The sequence below is a fragment of the Sinocyclocheilus grahami genome, unplaced genomic scaffold (genome assembly GCF_001515645.1).
Source record: "Sinocyclocheilus grahami isolate Dianchi unplaced genomic scaffold, SAMN03320097.WGS_v1.1 scaffold1200.1, whole genome shotgun sequence".
NCBI classification, from domain to species: Eukaryota; Metazoa; Chordata; class Actinopteri; order Cypriniformes; family Cyprinidae; genus Sinocyclocheilus; species Sinocyclocheilus grahami.
Genome location: NW_015506379.1, coordinates 45065 through 63118, shown reverse-complemented (window position 1 = coordinate 63118; position 18054 = coordinate 45065). Strand labels below are relative to the sequence as shown.

The 18054-nt window shown below is 42.8% G+C and overlaps 1 protein-coding gene across 1 annotated transcript in view; it reads right to left on the bottom strand.

Moving 5' to 3' along the window:
* LOC107567957 (NACHT, LRR and PYD domains-containing protein 12-like) overlaps positions 1 to 16208 on the bottom strand; it is a 20679-nt gene extending 4471 nt beyond the window's left edge. The window contains exons 1-6 of the mRNA XM_016253775.1: positions 16183 to 16208; positions 10719 to 12527; positions 8522 to 8692; positions 8040 to 8210; positions 2614 to 2784; positions 269 to 451 (exon numbers count right to left, since the gene is read on the bottom strand). Coding sequence (XP_016109261.1) covers positions 269 to 451; positions 2614 to 2784; positions 8040 to 8210; positions 8522 to 8692; positions 10719 to 12527; positions 16183 to 16199 — 2522 coding nt within the window. The 5' untranslated portion in view covers positions 16200 to 16208. The remainder of the gene's footprint in view (positions 1 to 268; positions 452 to 2613; positions 2785 to 8039; positions 8211 to 8521; positions 8693 to 10718; positions 12528 to 16182) is intronic.
* Positions 16209 to 18054: the final 1846 nt, after the last annotated feature.

Here is an 18054-nt window from a genome sequence, read left to right as displayed (position 1 = left end):
TTTTTGTAGGCATTAAACTGCCAGAATTTTAAAAGACGATATCTCCGTTTGCATTGAACTTTCAGCTTCGTAACTTTGCAGATATTGTTTATGATCAAACAGCAACATTACACACTAACTAACGTCAAAAAAGTGAAATTGCAATGAACCACCCCTTTAAATTACAGACACTAAATTGGAACTGAAGTATCTTATTTTCTTCAATTACACACACAGGAGATCTGTTACTGAACTTGGGTCAATATAAAAACTTTAAATAACCAAACACTCACTATAGTATAATGTCTCCAGTTTATAATGTGGATCGTCCTTCAGATCAGAGAGTAACTTCACTCCAGAAACTCCTAGTTCATTCAGTGACAGATCCAGGTGTCTCAGGTGTTCAGGGTTTGATCTCAGAGCTGAAGCCAGAGCAGCACAACCTTCATCTGTGACTCCACAATCTCTCAACCTGTAGAGAACAATGACACAGTTTGAATTGTAGTTCAAATGTCTTCAGTTTGTTATTGACTCTGCAAAGTCTCAGAGCAGGAGAGGAGATATAATGACAAGCATTGCCACAAACGGCTGCTGATAGAATGAGATATATGCATGTTGATGCTCAGTGGTGATGTTTGAAACGGTCATGTGCTTCAGGACTGAACAGACACACAAATCTGAATGTGAGATATTGTAGTGATAATAAGGGCAGAGCTGTCTGTACTTGCACCTCTAATAAACACCTACAGGAGGACATTTGCTTCACAGGAGCCACGTTCCCCATTACATCTCTCTTGTGATCAAACACAGAATTGTGTCATGTTTGGTCTCATCTGGCAGCTTAAAACAGTATAGAAATGTATTGGACTCAATAGAGATACTCAAGTTCTTAATGTACAAGGAAAGAACTACTGCCTACACATGCACCGAAATCATGTTAATGAGCTTTTCTTCTGGCACATGAACTTTCTTTTCTTAAAGGAGACATATTATGCCCCCTTTTTACAATATGTAATATAATGTCTCGTAATATAGTGGTACGGTACAGTACAGTTCGGTACAGTACGATTTGGTACGGGCAACCCTGATCCAGCTTGCGTTTCCACTGCCAATAGTACCCTTCTTGATAGGCGCGGGGTATGCCGGAAAGTAGCGATCGACGATAAAGCGCGACAATAAGCACAAATCTACCTCTTTTTGTTAAATGTCAGTTTTAATAAACAATAATAGCCATTATAAAAGTATAAGTACAAAGCATAAGAGGCTTATATAAGAGGAAATAAAGACAAAAGCAAACAATTCAGTCAAACGTATGCTACAAAGTCAGAGCTGTACTACGGTAAAGTTCAAAATAAATATAAAGTTAAACATAACTTTGTGCTCAGCCAAAACGGTATGACCAGGAATAAATAATAAGATTCATGAGACCACGAATGCCTGTTAAATATAGCCAACCCAAAACAAATTGTATCTCGTGTTTAATCACTACAGAGACATCAGAGCCAGGGGCAAATGTCAGAAGGACTAGCCGAGCTAATGCTGCTCTATGCGGATACATGAGCACTGAGCGCCCGGTGATCACCTGGAGCTTCGAAATTGGCATAGCAAATTTTAAAATAGGTGCTATCTTTATAAATAAACCACAGATTTGAGTTTTAAACAATTGCATTCTCGCCTGAAAAACTCTTAAAACTACATTTTAGACACAATAACAGATTTAGAAAATTACACGGTTATTTGGGCAATGACATTTCACAAGTCCACAAGAACAGACAAGAACGCATATTGAGAAACGGCTATTTCAAATGTTTGATTAAGTTGTATTCTTTACGGATTAAAGGAAGGTGTAACTGGAAATCTTAAGAAGCATCAAGTATCTTGTGATTTATATATATGTTTGGTTTATAAAAAGTTTTTTAAAAATGTGCGGAAAAAAACAAACTCAATGAGGGTGCTCAACTATTGTAAACAATAAGAAAAAATAAAAGTTGGTGCCAACTTTTCTCTTATGTTTGGTTTATAACCAGTGTTTGTTTAAAATATTGAACAAGCTATATAATTTAGTTATGAGCCGTAACAGTGATGAACAAGTCAGGTCAAAACTGATATAGAATAGTCAGATTATGCTACCTAATATGTATAATTCAATAGATTATGTTGCTAACTACAATTTTCATAATGTAATTTGTAATCAGTAATGGAATAATAATAATTTGTGAGTTATCAGTAAGTGATCATTTGTAAAGAGCAGCTCATGTGTTACAGCTCAGTCAGTTGAACTCAGCAGCAGCAGAAAGAGGCTGAACACCCTTAAAATATACTTTATAACGTGCTTCATGTGAGAGAGTCATATATGATCTTACCACAGTTTCTCCAGTTTACACTAGTCAGATTATGCTACCTAATATGTATAATTCAATAGATTATGTTGCTAACTACAATTTTCATAATGTAATTTGTAATCAGTAATGGAATAATAATAATTTGTGAGTTATCAGTAAGTGATCATTTGTAAAGAGCAGCTCATGTGTTACAGCTCAGTCAGTTGAACTCAGCAGCAGCAGAAAGAGGCTGAACACCCTTAAAATATACTTTATAACGTGCTTCATGCGAGAGAGTCATATATGATCTTACCACAGTTTCTCCAGTTTACAGTGAGGATTCTGTAGTGCATCAGAAAGCAGCTTCACTGAATCTCCTAGTTCATTCCACGTCAGACTCAGTTCTCTCAGGTGTGAGGGGTTTGATCTCAGAGCTGAAGCCAGAGCAGCACAACCTTCATCTGTGATTCCACACTTACTCAACCTGTAGAGAACAATGACACACTCTTCATTCTATCAGATCAGATCAGTTTAGCTGTGAATCCATTATTAAAGAAAAGGTACAAACTTAAAGCACAAATCAATATGTTTGATAGATCATTGGACGGTTTAAAATGTCACAGAACACAAATCATGATCATAAAACATCCAGAGCCTCAATCAAGCAAGATAAATTATATTTCTTATATGCACTATATCTGTATTTTCCCTAGCAAGGATCACGCCGCACTGCAAATGTTGGGAAGTAATCTTTATTGTATAAATGTAGGGATGAAAGGGGAAGGGTAGGAGGGATAAGGGGAAGGGGTGATAGGTTGATCTGGGTGTCCGTTGGTGGCCCGGGAAGACTCAGGATGGGGGTATTGTCTCTGTAATGTGTGGCCGAGTGATTAGGACCCCCTAAGATTGGAGAGAGCTGAGGTTAGCTTGGGCTTGGCGGATGTTGTTTAGATCAGGGTCATCCTCAGCTGACGCGGGGCCCGGAGTAAGGTAGGGAGCGGGGCCCCCTCGGTCCGTTCCCGATCACTCACGCCGGACTGCAAATGTTGGGAAGTAATCTTTATTGTATAAATGTAGGGATGAAAGGGGAAGGGTAGGAGGGATAAGGGGAAGGGATGATAGGTTGATCTGGGTGTCCGTTGGTGGCCCGGGGAGAATCAGGAGAGAGCTGAGGTTAGCTTGGGCTTGGTGGATGTTGTTTAGATCAGGGTCATCCTCAGCTGACGCGGGGCCCGGAGCAAGGTAGGGAGCGGGGCCCCCTCGGTCCGTTCCCGATCACGTTCCTGGGGGGGGGTCCCCTACGGTCCGTTCGCCGCAGGGCCCCCTCAAGCGCACCCCCCTAAGGACGACACTGGTTGAGATTGTTGCAAATGTAAGATTGGGGGGCAGGGCCCCCTCAAGCGCAGGGCCCGGTGCAACCGCACCAGTTGCACCCCCCTAAGGACGACACTGGTTGAGATTGTTGCAAATGTAAGATCGGTATGCTTGTGATGACCAGTGTCCAAGAAAGAATGTATCGAATAGTGTTCTGGAGATATACCGGAGGTGCTGAGAATTTGGTTGAAATGTTTGCTGAACCAGAACCTAGTGGCTACTTTCCCAGTTTCCATGATGAAGAGCGGATCTCGGGGAGATGATTGGGCAGTGATTCTGGAGCGAACATACTCGGAAATGGGTTCGAACGGCCTGAGAAAGGAATTGAGACGGAAGATGTAGATTTGGAACGATGCTCCTAATTGGTCCGTTTTACTTCTCTAAAGCAATCCTCAGCTGACGCGGGGCCCGGAGCAAGGTAGGGAGCGGGGCCCCCTCGGTCCGTTCCCGATCACGTTCCTGGGGGGGGGTCCCCTACGGTCCGTTCGCCGCAGGGCCCCCTCAAGCGCACCCCCCTAAGGACGACACTGGTTGAGATTGTTGCAAATGTAAGATCGGTATGCTTGTGATGACCAGTGTCCAAGAAAGAATGTATCGAATAGTGTTCTGGAGATATACCGGAGGTGCTGAGAATTTGGTTGAAATGTTTGCTGAACCAGAACCTAGTGGCTACTTTCCCAGTTTCCATGATGAAGAGCGGATCTCGGGGAGATGATTGGGCAGTGATTCTGGAGCGAACATACTCGGAAATGGGTTCGAACGGCCTGAGAAAGGAATTGAGACGGAAGATGTAGATTGGGAACGATGCTCCTAATTGGTCCATTTTACTTCTCTAAAGCGTATATATGAGGGCATCCGGTGAGTGTATGGTGATGTCAGGTATGCAGGGATGGATGGATGGATTGAAGGTGGATGAAGTTGGAGCAAATTCAGAGCATCTTAGAAAGCCGAAGAATGCGAGCAGGAAAATGGACTCTAAGGTTCGGTCGATGATGGGATTTAGATAGCCTGAGCGTAGTGATAAGATGTAGATGCTAAGTAGGTCGGTAGTAAGCGCAAGCTGTTTGTTGATAGGAGAAGGTTTTTGTTTTCACAGACCTTTGATGAGCATGAAGAGAAGGTGCCTGACTATGAGCTGAGAGAAGCAAACTCTGTAGGCCATTTGGAGGCGAACCAGCTCCCTCCGCAGTAGCCGCCAAAGCCTATGGAGGGTGCGGCGTCGGTATACAGTTGAATATCGTCGGGGTTGGTGAGATATTCATTGTAGAAAAAGGAGAAGCCGTTCCAGGATGAGAGAAATTGTTGCCAGAGGCGCATTTCATTTTACATGCGTCGTCTAACATGGCTCTGCCGTGGAGAGACGGGATGGAGGCCGCTTTTGACAGGAGATTTGACAAGAACGATTTTCCTTTATCCGGATGGCGTAATTGAGGTGGCCTAGAAGGGCTAGTAGCTATCGCTTTGTGCAACTGTCTGCCAGTAAAAACTTGGAGAGAAGCAGTGTGATGCGATGGATTTTTGTGAGAGGCAGAGATGCTTGAAAGGAAACCGAATCGAGAGTGATGCCTAAAAACTCGATGGAGGTGCTAGGCCCAGAGGTTTTCTCTTCTGATAGGGGGACGTCTTCGGTGAAGACTTTAATAAGGGTGGAGAGCCCTGATCGTGGTGGTGCTGATGGAGGTGTAACTACTGGAAATTCATCGAGAAGGTGGATGATGTAAGGGGGTCTGTAATTATTAAGTAGAATCTAGCATAGTGCATCTGAAAGAGAGTCGAATATCTTGAGGTTACTTTTACAGCCGAAAGTGAGGTGTACTACAAAGTAGTAGGATCCTTTCCAGGAAACTCTGAAAAGGTGCCAGAAATATGGATGGATGGGTAAGACCTTGAAGGCACTGGTGATGTCTGCTTTGGCTAGCCAAGCACCGTGGCCTGCAAGGCGGATGAGTTTGATAGCATGGTCAGTTTTAGCATATTGCATGGAAAAATCTGGAGCCGGAATAATGCTGTTAATACTTGGAGTGTGAATGCCATGAGGAGAAGATAAGTCAATTATTACTTGCTTTTTCCCAGAGTATTTGCGGGTGGCGATTCCTATGGGGCTGATGCGTGTGATGGTGAATGGTGGTTTATTAAAGGGGCCTATCATGAATCCTTTTTTAACTTCTTCTGCTAATAGCGTATCGACTATTTTGGGTTCTGACATGGCGGACTGGAGATTGTGCGATGTATGGGAGGTGTCGGGAATTATGTCTATGCCTGGGTGGAAACCATTTGTGAAGCCATTGAATAAGAAGTGTACGAATTCTCTATCAGGATTATTTTTTAGCGCAGCGGCTAGGGCCTTTACCTTGATAGGGGTGCTGAGGTGCTTTGTTAGTCATTCTGCTGGTGTTGTAGGATTGTGGGGGCAGGAGTTTCTTACATGGGCTCCGCCACAGAAGGAGCAGGAATGTAGAAGATTGCAGTTGGAAAGGCTGCAGCCTAAATGGTTGAAATTATTGCACACAATCCTTCCTCCCTGGTACAATATTTGACGGCCTCTTTTATCGACGCCTTTGGAGGTTAGAATATTTCCTGATGGGCCTGCTGGCTTTGGGATAATGGGAGGAGGGGGTGCTGCTGCAGATAACCGGCTGAATACCGATGACTTGCGAGAGGAAGTTGGTTTGGAGGGGGGTGATAATAGAGCAAGCTGATGCTGGATGAGAGGGGGCTCCGCAAAGTTCGCACGAAATTGATGACTGAGCTCAAATTGATGACTGAGTTTGCACGAAATTGAAGACTGCTGCTTGGGTAGCAAACAGAACATGATAATTGTAAAAGCTAGTCCCGCCAAAGCAGACTGCCATGTCGCAGATGATGGAGAGGTAGTCGTCAAGTTTGGCTCTACAATCTGGATATACAGAACATATGATATCGGAGAAAGTAGAGAAAGCGAAAGTGAATTCAGTAGGAGTGAGATTTTTTGAACGTGAGGAAACAGGATGGCTGAGCTGCATGGGACCTAGGCTGGTAAGCACTTCTCTAGGCTGACTAGTAGGAATGAGGGATGGTTGAAGAAGCTGAGCTATATCAATGTAATTACCAGCAAAGATTTGCGCACACAGGGTTGCGGAGACGGGAGAAGGACGATGAGCCACTGAAGCTGGCTGAATAGGTGTCAAGGCTGTGGCTAAAGAAAAAGGGGTATTGCTAAATGACATGATGTGAGGATGTTGGGGAAGGGAGGGGTTGGCATGGGGCAAAGGATATACCAGTTGGAAGAAGAGTTGGAGGATAAGGAAATCCAGATTGGCCAGCGCGGAGTAGAGCCTCTTGGGGCGCTGGCTGGGGTATCTGGACTGGGACTGGAGGGATAGTGGCAGGAGTATAGGAAAAAACAGGAGCTGTATTACTGTGTATGGCTGAAGGAAGGGTAGAGGAATGGATGATTGGTTAAAAGGATGAATGTGGATGGGGATTTTGATTAATTTGTGAACACAGAGATGAGAAGAAAGATGACATGATTTGAGTGAAATCGGGTGAAGCAGCTGTAGGTGTAGTTACGACTTGTCCTCCGCTAGGGGGAGCTGATGCTGCTGTCTGAAGCTGTGGTGGAGAGATGTGACGTCATGGGTGATGGAAGGTGGCCGGCTTGTAGATGCCGGAAGTGTTGACGGATGAGCTTGAGTTGATGTAGAAGTTTTGGTGGATTCTAAGTATAAGTGGTATAGTCTTGCTTTATTATCTAAGCGACTGAAGTGGATGCCTTTACTTTTAAGTATGCGTTGAAGGCGAGCCACGGTCCAATTCGAAATGTCGTCATTGGATCTGGGGGACGCACGGCGAGATTGCTATCGGGGGAAGAGGCTGCTGACGAAGAGAGTGAGAAGGCTGGTTTCCGCGTCTGCGATGGGTATGGCTGTCTCTGTTAGAGGATCTTGATGCTGGAGATGAGGGAGCCTGTGATCGCACTGGAGTTGAAGAGTTTCCTTGAGGGATATTAGAGCGAGAATGCTCGCGAGGTCGAGGAATGTGTACGGCTGATCGCAAGCGCTGCGAAGTGCAGCTCGGGTTGGATTGCTGCGAGCTAATCCACAGGTGAGAGAAGTTGGACTCGAACAGATCGTCATCTGCATCAGGTGAGTAAATCTGTATCTCTGGATCCATAGTTGTTCGAGAGAACGAGATGAACAGTGCTAAAGGGTCGGCCTGACATAAGTAAGTTTTGGGAATTGAGGTGATTGGATGAGGTGGCTGAGTGAGGCGTGGCCCTGCTCCTGAACCTCAGTTAACTAGTTAACTCCCTTTATACAAAATGTCTGTCTTAATTGATGACACTATTCATTACATAGCATGTGAGAGAGTCATATATGATCTTACCTCAATTTCTTCAGTTTACAGTGAGGACTCTGTAGTACATCAGAAAGCAGCTTCACTGAATCTCCTAGTTTATTCCACGACAGACTCAGTTCTCTCAGGTGTGAGGGGTTTGATCTCAGAGCTGAAGCCAGAGCAGCACAACCTTCATCTGTGACACCGCAATAAATCAACCTGTAAAGAACAATGACACACTCTTCACTCTCTCAGATCAGATCAGTTTACCTGTGAATCCATTTTTAAAGATAAAATACAAATTTAAAATACAAATCAATATGTTTGATGGATCATTGGACTGAGGTCTAAAATGTCACAGAACACAAACATGATCATAAAACATCCAAAGTCTCATTCAAGCAGGATAAATTATATTTCTTATATGCACTATATCTGTATTTGATGCAAAATATTTATCTTATTCAAAATCTGTCTTAATTGATGACATAATTCACAACATAGCATGTGAGAGTCATATATGATCTTACCCCAGTTTCTCCAGTTTACAGTGAGGATTCCGTAGTACATCAGAAAGCAGCTTCACTGAATCTCCTAGTTTATTCTCAGACAGATTCAGTTCTCTCAGGTGTGAGGGGTTTGATCTCAGAGCTGAAGCCAGATCAGCACAACCTTCATCTGTGACACCACAATAAATCAACCTGTAGAGACATGAAAATCATACATGTTAAACACTATCAAACAGCTATCGAAAAAGCAATCAAACAACCTCCTGCAATGAATAAAAACGTGCAATTCCAATATAATTAAATTAATTCATACCACACGAAAAAAAACTGCACATGTCTTTCTTTAAAGGGCACCTATTATGCCCCTTTTTCATCTTGGTACTTTTGTGGACCTTGAACGTGGTAGTTACCTTGCTGTCTATGGGAGGGTCAGAGAGTCCTCAGATTTCATCAAAAATATCTTAAATTGTGTCCCGAAGATGAACAAAGGTCTTACGGGTTTCGAACAACACGAGGGTGAGTAATTAATGACAGAATTTTCATTTTTTGGGTGAACTAACCCTTTAAGTTTAACTTTAAACTGGTTTAACATGTTTAAAACTAATCCGCATGCTGGACTGTGAACTGGCAGATAGTTCATGTTAGGGGTGGGCGATATACCGGTAGACACAATTAACCGGTACAAATTTGGCAAATCGTAGAGATTTTGGACTATTGTCTTTATCGCGGTTATGCACTCACATCACTTTGCCGTGCACTGTGGTCACGAAAATTTATCATTTGCCAAAAATGTTTAAGCCTTACTGTTTAAAAACAAGTGATTTCAAGCCGCTGGAATGCAAACTAAACCTTCATCTGTGACACCACAATAAATCAACCTGTAGAGACATGAAAATCATACATGTTAAACACTATCAAACAGCTATCGAAAAAGCAATCAAACAACCTCCTGCAATGAATAAAAACGTGCAATTCCAATATAATTAAATTAATTCATACCACACGAAAAAAAACTGCACATGTCTTTCTTTAAAGGGCACCTATTATGCCCCTTTTTACAATATGTAATATGTGACTGCGCGTTCACGACAGTATCATGATGCGAGCGTGCGGCGGCGCCGGTGCTGACCCAGATCCGGCGTGGGTCAGTGCCGCCACATGCTCGCGTCATGATACTGTCGTGAACGCGCGTCCACAAGTGAAGCAGTAGAGACAAAAATGTGGAATAAAGTTGTTATTTTGGTTTTCTTTGCTCAAAAAAGAGTTGAACCACTGGTGTCACACAGACTACTTTGTCGTTCATCTTGGTACTTTTGTGGACCTTGAACGTGGTAGTTACCTTGCTGTCTATGGGAGGGTCAGAGAGTCCTCAGATTTCATCAAAAATATCTTAAATTGTGTCCCGAAGATGAACAAAGGTCTTACGGGTTTCGAACAACACGAGGGTGAGTAATTAATGACAGAATTTTCATTTTTTGGGTGAACTAACCCTTTAAGTTTAACTTTAAACTGGTTTAACATGTTTAAAACTAATCCGCATGCTGGACTGTGAACTGGCAGATAGTTCATGTTAGGGGTGGGCGATATACCGGTAGACACAATTAACCGGTACAAATTTGGCAAATCGTAGAGATTTTGGACTATTGTCTTTATCGCGGTTATGCACTCACATCACTTTGCCGTGCACTGTGGTCACGAAAATTTATCATTTGCCAAAAATGTTTAAGCCTTACTGTTTAAAAACAAGTGATTTCAAGCCGCTGGAATGCAAACTACAGCGCTATATGCACGCACCGTCTGTAAGACTGTTTCTGAGCGTGTGTGCGTTTTTTTATTGGCCTTGAAAGGTTAAATACACATACTTATATGTATCAAAATGCTCATCTTTGCAAGCATTCTCATAAACACAGTAATTTAGTTCTTAAGTGAAAGTAAACAGCTGAGAAACATCATTCAGTCCCAGAGATATGGGGGTCTCCATATCCAGATTGTTGAGAATACCCATTTTCAGTGGTTGAAAACCAAATGTTGGTCTCTTTGTATACAGCCGATACTTATTTTATTTAAAGAACAATGACTGAAGAATAAATAATGTTGAAACTAGAAAACCTGAAATATTTATATGCAACTTCTCTGACTTTGTTTGAATGCCTGAAGAAATCTTTTACAGTGTCACTGTATTGAAAACACTGTATTGATTGTTCTCATTGATACTTACTGAACTGATCTGGATTCTTTAATCACAGGCAGCAACTTCTGAAGAACTTTCATATTTTCAGAATTATTCAGTCCTTTAACAAATTTATCTAGACGAAACTCATTCAGTTCCTCTTCTGATGTCAACAACACAAAAACTACAGCTGACCACTGAGATGAAGAGAGTTTGGCTTCCTTTATTCTTCCAGATTTCAGATACTGTTGTATTTCCTCCACTAGTGAATGATCACCCAGTTCATTCAGACAGTGGAACAGATTGATGGATTTATCTGGAGAGTCAATGGTCCTGATCCTCTTCTTGATGTACTCAAGTGTTTTCTCATTGCTGTCAGAGCTGCTTCTTTTCAGCGTCATTATTTGTTGAAGGAGAATCTGATGAGAGTCCACTGACACACCCAGAAGGAACCGCAGGAAAAGATCCAGATGTCCATTTTTACTCTGTAGAGCCTCATCCACAGCTCTCTGATGCAGCTCAGATAATGAAACATGTTTAGATGAATTTAGCTGAAACCAGTCCTTCACTTTAGACCACAAACTCTGTTTGGTGATTTGAACAATCACATTTCTGTTGTGGTTTGTCCAGGAGAGGTGCACATATAGAGCTGCTAGATGTTCCTGAATGCTCAGATGAACAAAGCAGAAGACTTTCTCCTGATTCAAGCCAAACCCCTCTCTGAAGATCTGAGTGCACAATCCCGAGTACACTGATGCTTCTGTCACATCAATGCCACACTCTCTCAGGTCTTCCTCATAGAAGATCAGGTTGCCTTTCACAAGCTGCTGGAAAGCCACTTTCCCCAGTTTGAGCATCATGTCTTCATCTGTTAGGTTCTTCTCATAGTCCTTCTCACGTTTGATGTTGGTCTGAAGGATCAGGAAGTGTGTGTACATTTGAGTGAGAGTCTTGGGAATCTCTCCACTCTCTGCTGGACTCAACATCTTCTCGAGAACAGCGGCTGAGATCCAGCAGAACACTGGGATGTGGCACATGATGTAGAGGCTCCTTGATGACTTCAGGTGTGAGATGATTGTATTGGCCAGACTCTGATCACTGATTCTCTTCCTGAAGTATTCCTCCTTCTGTGGCTCATTGAAGCCTCGTACCTCTGTCACTCGATGGACGCACTCAGAGGGGACGAGATCAGCTGCTGCTGGTCTGGAGGTGATCCAGATGAGAGCAGAGGGAAGCAGATTCCCCACAATGAGAATCATCAGCAGCACATCCACTGCGGCCGATTCAGATATATTACACAGTTTCACTTTGCTCTTAAAGTCCAGAAACAGACGACACTCATCCAGACCATCAAAGATGAACAACACTTTATATTCATCACTGGAGATTTCCATTTCTTTAGTTTCAGGGAAAAACACATGAAGAAGATCTGAAAGACTGAGTTTTTTGTTCTTCATCAAGTTGATTTCTCTGAAAGGAAGTGGAAATATGATCTGGACGTCCTGATTCTCTTTCCCTACAGCCCAGTCCAGGATGAACTTCTGCACAGAGACTGTTTTTCCAATGCCAGCGACTCCCTTTGTCAGCACAGTACTGATGGGTTTGTCTTGTCCAGGTAAAGCTCTAAAGATGTCACTGCATTTGATTGGTGTGTCCTCTGTTGCTGCTCTCCTGGATTGTGTCTCAATCTGTCTCACCTCATGCTCATTACTGATCTCTCCACTTTCACTCTCTGTGATGTAGAGCTCTGTGTAGATCTCATTCAGGAGTGTTGGGTTTCCCTGCGTCGCTGTTCCCTCATACAGACGCTCAAACTTCTTCATCAGATTTGATCTAAACAAGTTGAGGACTTCATGCCTGGAAAATTAAAATACCACATTATTACATGAGTTACAGAGGTTTGTTTTCTGTGTAATGAGACACTGAACATATCATAGGGATCAGTTATTAATAATGTATTTGAATAATGTGTGATGATGCATTGCAGGAGTGTCATGCACTCCTTTTTTTTGAGGGGGCACGAGTGGGGGGGGGGGACAATAAACTAGACGCTGACCTGTCACCCAGGGGGCTACCGCCACCTCAGCATGAGCTTGGAGCTCAGAGAAAGGTTACGAGGCTGGCAGCACATAACACATACTGTACAGGAGTTTAGAAAAGTGCGCAGGATTTTAGAAAGCACACGGAAGATCTGCGTGTGCACTTACAATAACATGGATTCTAGAAACACTGTTACTAAGAACGATCAATAGCCTAGAGGCAAAGTTCCTAGCTCTTGAAAGAGAGGAGGACTCACATAATCTGCCCAGGAGCGGCGAGCTCATAAAAGACCCTCCCACAGTGAGGGGAGCACTGCCATGTCCGTGGAGCAGATTGACCGCAAATGGGACATCAGAAATGGGATCCAGCTCAGAAGGGGATCACACATTCCAACAGCAACAGGGTCCCACCATAGAGGCAACTGATCAAGGAGGCGACAGGGACGGGTCTAACAACTCGGAGGGGCGATTCACTGGTTCGACCATAAGAGCAGTGTGACAGGGAGGTCAAAGTGGGCCTAACCATCTATCGAACCTGCAGAGTGGAGCTAAGGAGAGGAGCCACTCAATGCCTCAGCGAGAGGAGCTCTACTCAGAGAATGTGCATGATGGTTGAGTGGATGACTCAAATCTCAGGAGGCCCCTCGGGGCGAGACATAAGGAGCACGTCCTGGCCGGAGCAGCTTCTCGATGCACCACCCAGCCAGGATGTGAGGGAGCACGTCACAAAGTATTACACTCTGAAATGCTCAACTTGAATGAAGGACCCGTGAGTCCTGAGATTGCAGCGCTACCCTAGGGACCTGATGATCAAGGAGGCTCCCGTAGAAGCCTAGCGACTTGGCTGCATGATCCAGCAAGCATGAGGCCAAAGATGTAGGGCTATCATCCAGCCTGGATCCAGTATCGACGAGCAAAACCATCACCACAATCGGTCGTACAGTGAGAGGTTCTGACTTTAACAAGGGAGGTGCTTGCAGAGGTCCTAACGCTGTAACAAAGTCAAAGGTACAAAGACATGTCCAAGTAAAGCTGCGGAGGAAAGCTAGTTAGTGAGCCATGTAAAACTAGGAATAGACAGATGAAATGGATCATACACACCCACCACGGCTCCCGCGCATGACTCAAGTTCACGGATATATTCTGAAGATGAAGGCCAAAGAACACTTGGGTCCGGACCATCAGTAGGTAGTTCTATGAGACATAGAAACTAACTAAAACATCATAGGTCCAGCATAAGAGACTGCAATGCAAGCGCTGGAGGCTCCAGCCTAACCCTCCGTCAGGTGAATGGATGGGGGCTTTATGGGAATTAAGGGGAGGAAGATGAGAGCAGATGGTAATACCCTCAGCTGGAGGGTAGATGTAGAGGGTAGAGAGTAGATGTTTTAGGTTTACTCTGGTCTGGACAAGGGTGTTGAGAACTTGAGATCTGGTGAGAACTGAGAGAACTGGTTGAGAGACTGGTGTTGGCCTACTTGAAGGACATTACTGGACCCTTGCTGGACCCCCTGCAGTTTGCTTACCGAGCAAACAGGTCTGTGGATGATGCAGTCAATATGGGATTGCACTACATCCTCCAACATCAGGACAAACCAGGGACTTTTGCAAGGATCTTGTTTGTGGACTTCAGCTACGCTTTCAACACCATCATCCCGGACACCCTTCAGAATAAACTGACCCAGCTCTCTGTACCCACCTCCATCTGTCAGTGGATCACCAGCTTCCTGACAGACAGGCAGCAGCTAGCGAGGCTGGGAAAACTCACATCAAACACCCGCACCATCAACACCGGAGCTCCTTAGGGCTGCATTCTCATGTGTTAGCTGTTTAAGCCAGCTGAGGAAGTTTAACCTGCCACAGGAGCTGCTGAAACAGTTCTACTCAGCCGTCATTGAGTCTGTTCTGTGCACTTCAATAACTGTCTGGTTTGGTTCAGCTACAAAATCAGACATCAGAAGACTACAGAGAACAGTTTGGACTGCTGAAAGGATTATTGGTGCTCCCCTGCCCACCCTTCAAGAACTGTATACATCCATTGACTCCATTGTGAAAAAGGCCCCCCCTTCAAGAACTGTATACATCCATTGACTCCATTGTGAAAAAGGTCCCGCAGAGGTTGTACTTCCTTCGTCAGCTGAAAAAGTTCAACCTCCCACAGGCACAGATGACACAGTTTTACTCAGCTGTTTTTGAGTGGGTTCTGTGCTCTTCTATAACTGTCTGGTTTGGGTCAGCCAGCAAATCAGATTTAAGAAGACTGCAACGGACTGTTAGGACAGCAGAAAGGATCATTGGTGTGCACCTGCCCAGTCTTCAGTGAAGAAACGGGCAGGTAACATCATCAAAGACCCCTCTCCCCCCGGACACAACCTGTTTGCATTTCTCCTCTCAGGCATACGTTACAGATCTTTGTGCACTAGAACATCTAGGCATAAAAACATTTTTTCCCCCATTCCATCTTCAGCTTAAACAGCTAACACATGAATCAAACCCCTAACCCTAACCTGTGTTCTGTAATTAATCAAATGCTTCAGAACGCACAGACGGGGGAAGCGAGCCGCCTGTTTCAAATGCTCCACCATCATCCCCGTCCCAAAGAAATCCAAGATAACAGGACTTAACGACTACAGACCTGTGGCACTAACGTCTGTAGTCAACATCTCTCCACACAACCATCAACACCTCCTGCAACCCCCCTCTCCCCCACTCCTACGTTTCAGATCAGTGAGGATGATGTGCGCCAGGTCTTCAGGAAGAACAAGAGAAGAAAAGCACCAGGCCCAGACGGTGTGACACCAGCCTGTCTGAAAACCTGCGCTGACCAGCTGGCCCCCATCTTTTCACAGATCTTCAATAGATCTCTGGAGTTGTGTGAAGTCCCTTCCTGCTTCAAACGCTCCACCATCATCCCCATCCCAAAGAAACCTAAGATAACAGGACTTAATGACTACAGACCTGTGGCCCTAACGTCTGTGGTCATGAAGACATTTGAGAGGTTGGTGTTGGCTTATCTGAAGGACATTACTGGACCCTTACTAGACCCCCTGCAGTTTGCTTACCGAGCAAGCAGGTCCGTGGATGATGCAGTCAACATGGGACTGCACTTCATCTTGCAGCATCTGGATAAAACAGGGACTTATGTGAGGATCCTGTTTGTGGACTTTAGTTCGGCTTCAAACACCATCATTCCAACACTCCTCCAGACCAAACGTACCCAGCTCTCTGTCCCTAGCTCTATCTGTCAATGGATCACCAGCTTTCTGACAGATAGGCAACAGCTAGTGAGACTGGGGAAATTCATGTTAAACAGCCGCTCCACCAACACTGGTGCCCCTCAGGGATGTGTGAATTTTTGTCTTTTGGTAGCTGCATTCAAAATCCACTTGGCTCAAAAATCTGAGGGGGCACATGCATGATGTACACGGGCATGACACCTCTGATGCATTGCATTAAAAACGCCAACAGTTTACCTTACACCAGGATACATGCCATCTTGTGGTTGATTCACAGACTGGTCATATTTCTCACAGATGGGTTTTGTTTCTGATCTGGGTGGCAGGGTACAACCAAAAACTAAGACATAAATCAGAATAATAGTAATAAAAAATAATAATAAAACCTAAACATTGTGCAACTTAACTTTCAAGTTTCAGCCTAACTACAGCTCAGGCATGACATAAGCCTTTACTGTCTTCTTCGAAGGCTTTGTGGCTTTTGTAAGAGGCAAATATTAGTGGCCAGGAAGCTAACGTGGAACAAAAAGAAGAGTCCATACACATAACATTCATTAACACATTTTTCAGCAACATGAATTTAAAGTTATTTGGAGAATAAACTCTTAAATGTCTCTCTGCATACTGGTGTGTGTGTGTGCGTGTGTGTGTGTGTGTGTGTGATCCTTTAAAGGAGCATGTGGTTGCAGACACAGTGCTCTGTATGTAGTTACAGTAAATGGTAGGGATGCACCGAAATGAAAATTCTGGGTCGAAACCGAGAATTCTGGATGTGCTTGGTCGAAAACCGAAACTGAAAATGCTTTGTAATAATTATTTATTTTATAAAATAATAAGACTTTTTAATTTAACTTAATTTTAATGACACAGAATTTAAAAAACACAAGCCAATAAAATAGCCAAACTTTTATTGAAAGCAAATTAGACAGAAAATCTATAAATATTAAATATCAATGTATTATTTTTATTCAGTTCTATGTAACAGAATCCGACACAACTGTTGCTGTTTTTGACTAATTATCCAAATAATGTATAGTCCTGCAAACCACCCTTCAAGTGGCTGAAACAAACACTTTTTACACGCAACATATTTTAGGTGTTCTAATAATTATTGCTATGATTAAAGAAAGTTATGTTTTATTTTCTTTTTTTATTTTCTCTTACCTAATGTTTTATTGTTATTTATTCTTAAAATAGCCTTATGAAATGTTTTCTTTTTCCTCAGAAATTCTGTGTTTGTATCTGGTTATTAAATGAAGGCATAAAATATCATTTATCTTTAAATGATTGAAAATTAAACTTTTTGGCAAACAAAGGGGATTTACTATTAAAATTAAATCATGGAAGAAATGTTGTGTGTTCATTCCTTAAAAAATAAAGTTTTCATAATTTTAGTAGTAGTAATATGTACATTCTGCTGAACAATAGTAATATATTTCTGCTGCAATGTCTTCAAATTAAACCGGAGTTTTATTTTGACGGGTTGCCGTGAATACCTTTAAATTTCTGTGTCTCAGCCATTCATTCATTCATAGAGATATGATCGCGTAATATGAGTTAATGCTCATCAGATCGCGTAAATCAGTGGGAAATGAATAGAAATTGTGATTTTGTGTAAAGAAATATCAAGTAAACATGTATAAAAATATAAAAACCCTGGCAAAGCTATTATTATCAGTGCATGATGTGTCATTAGTAACCCTTTGAAATAATCAATAATTATTATTATTTTATTTTTTTTGGAAAAGTGTGTGAAAAATTGTGTTTTATGGTCAGTCACAATTGTACTGAATGAACATATTTCTGCAGTCATACAATTGTTTATATATCTTAGCCCAGCTATTTTAAACTGTTTGATCACATTCTAGGGTTATTACTGTAGTACACTCTAAAAAATGCTGCGTTGTTTCAACCCAACTTTTGGGTTAGTACATATTTGACCCAACGTTGGGTTGAAACAACCCAGCATTTTTTAGAGTGTATGCACAAAAAAACTTATGCAACATTGATAGGAACACTGAGATAAAAACCAAAAACATTCAACCATCAACGCATTTCAAAATTGTTACTTTTTTGTAAAATATAACATCAAATTTTTATATTAGTGCT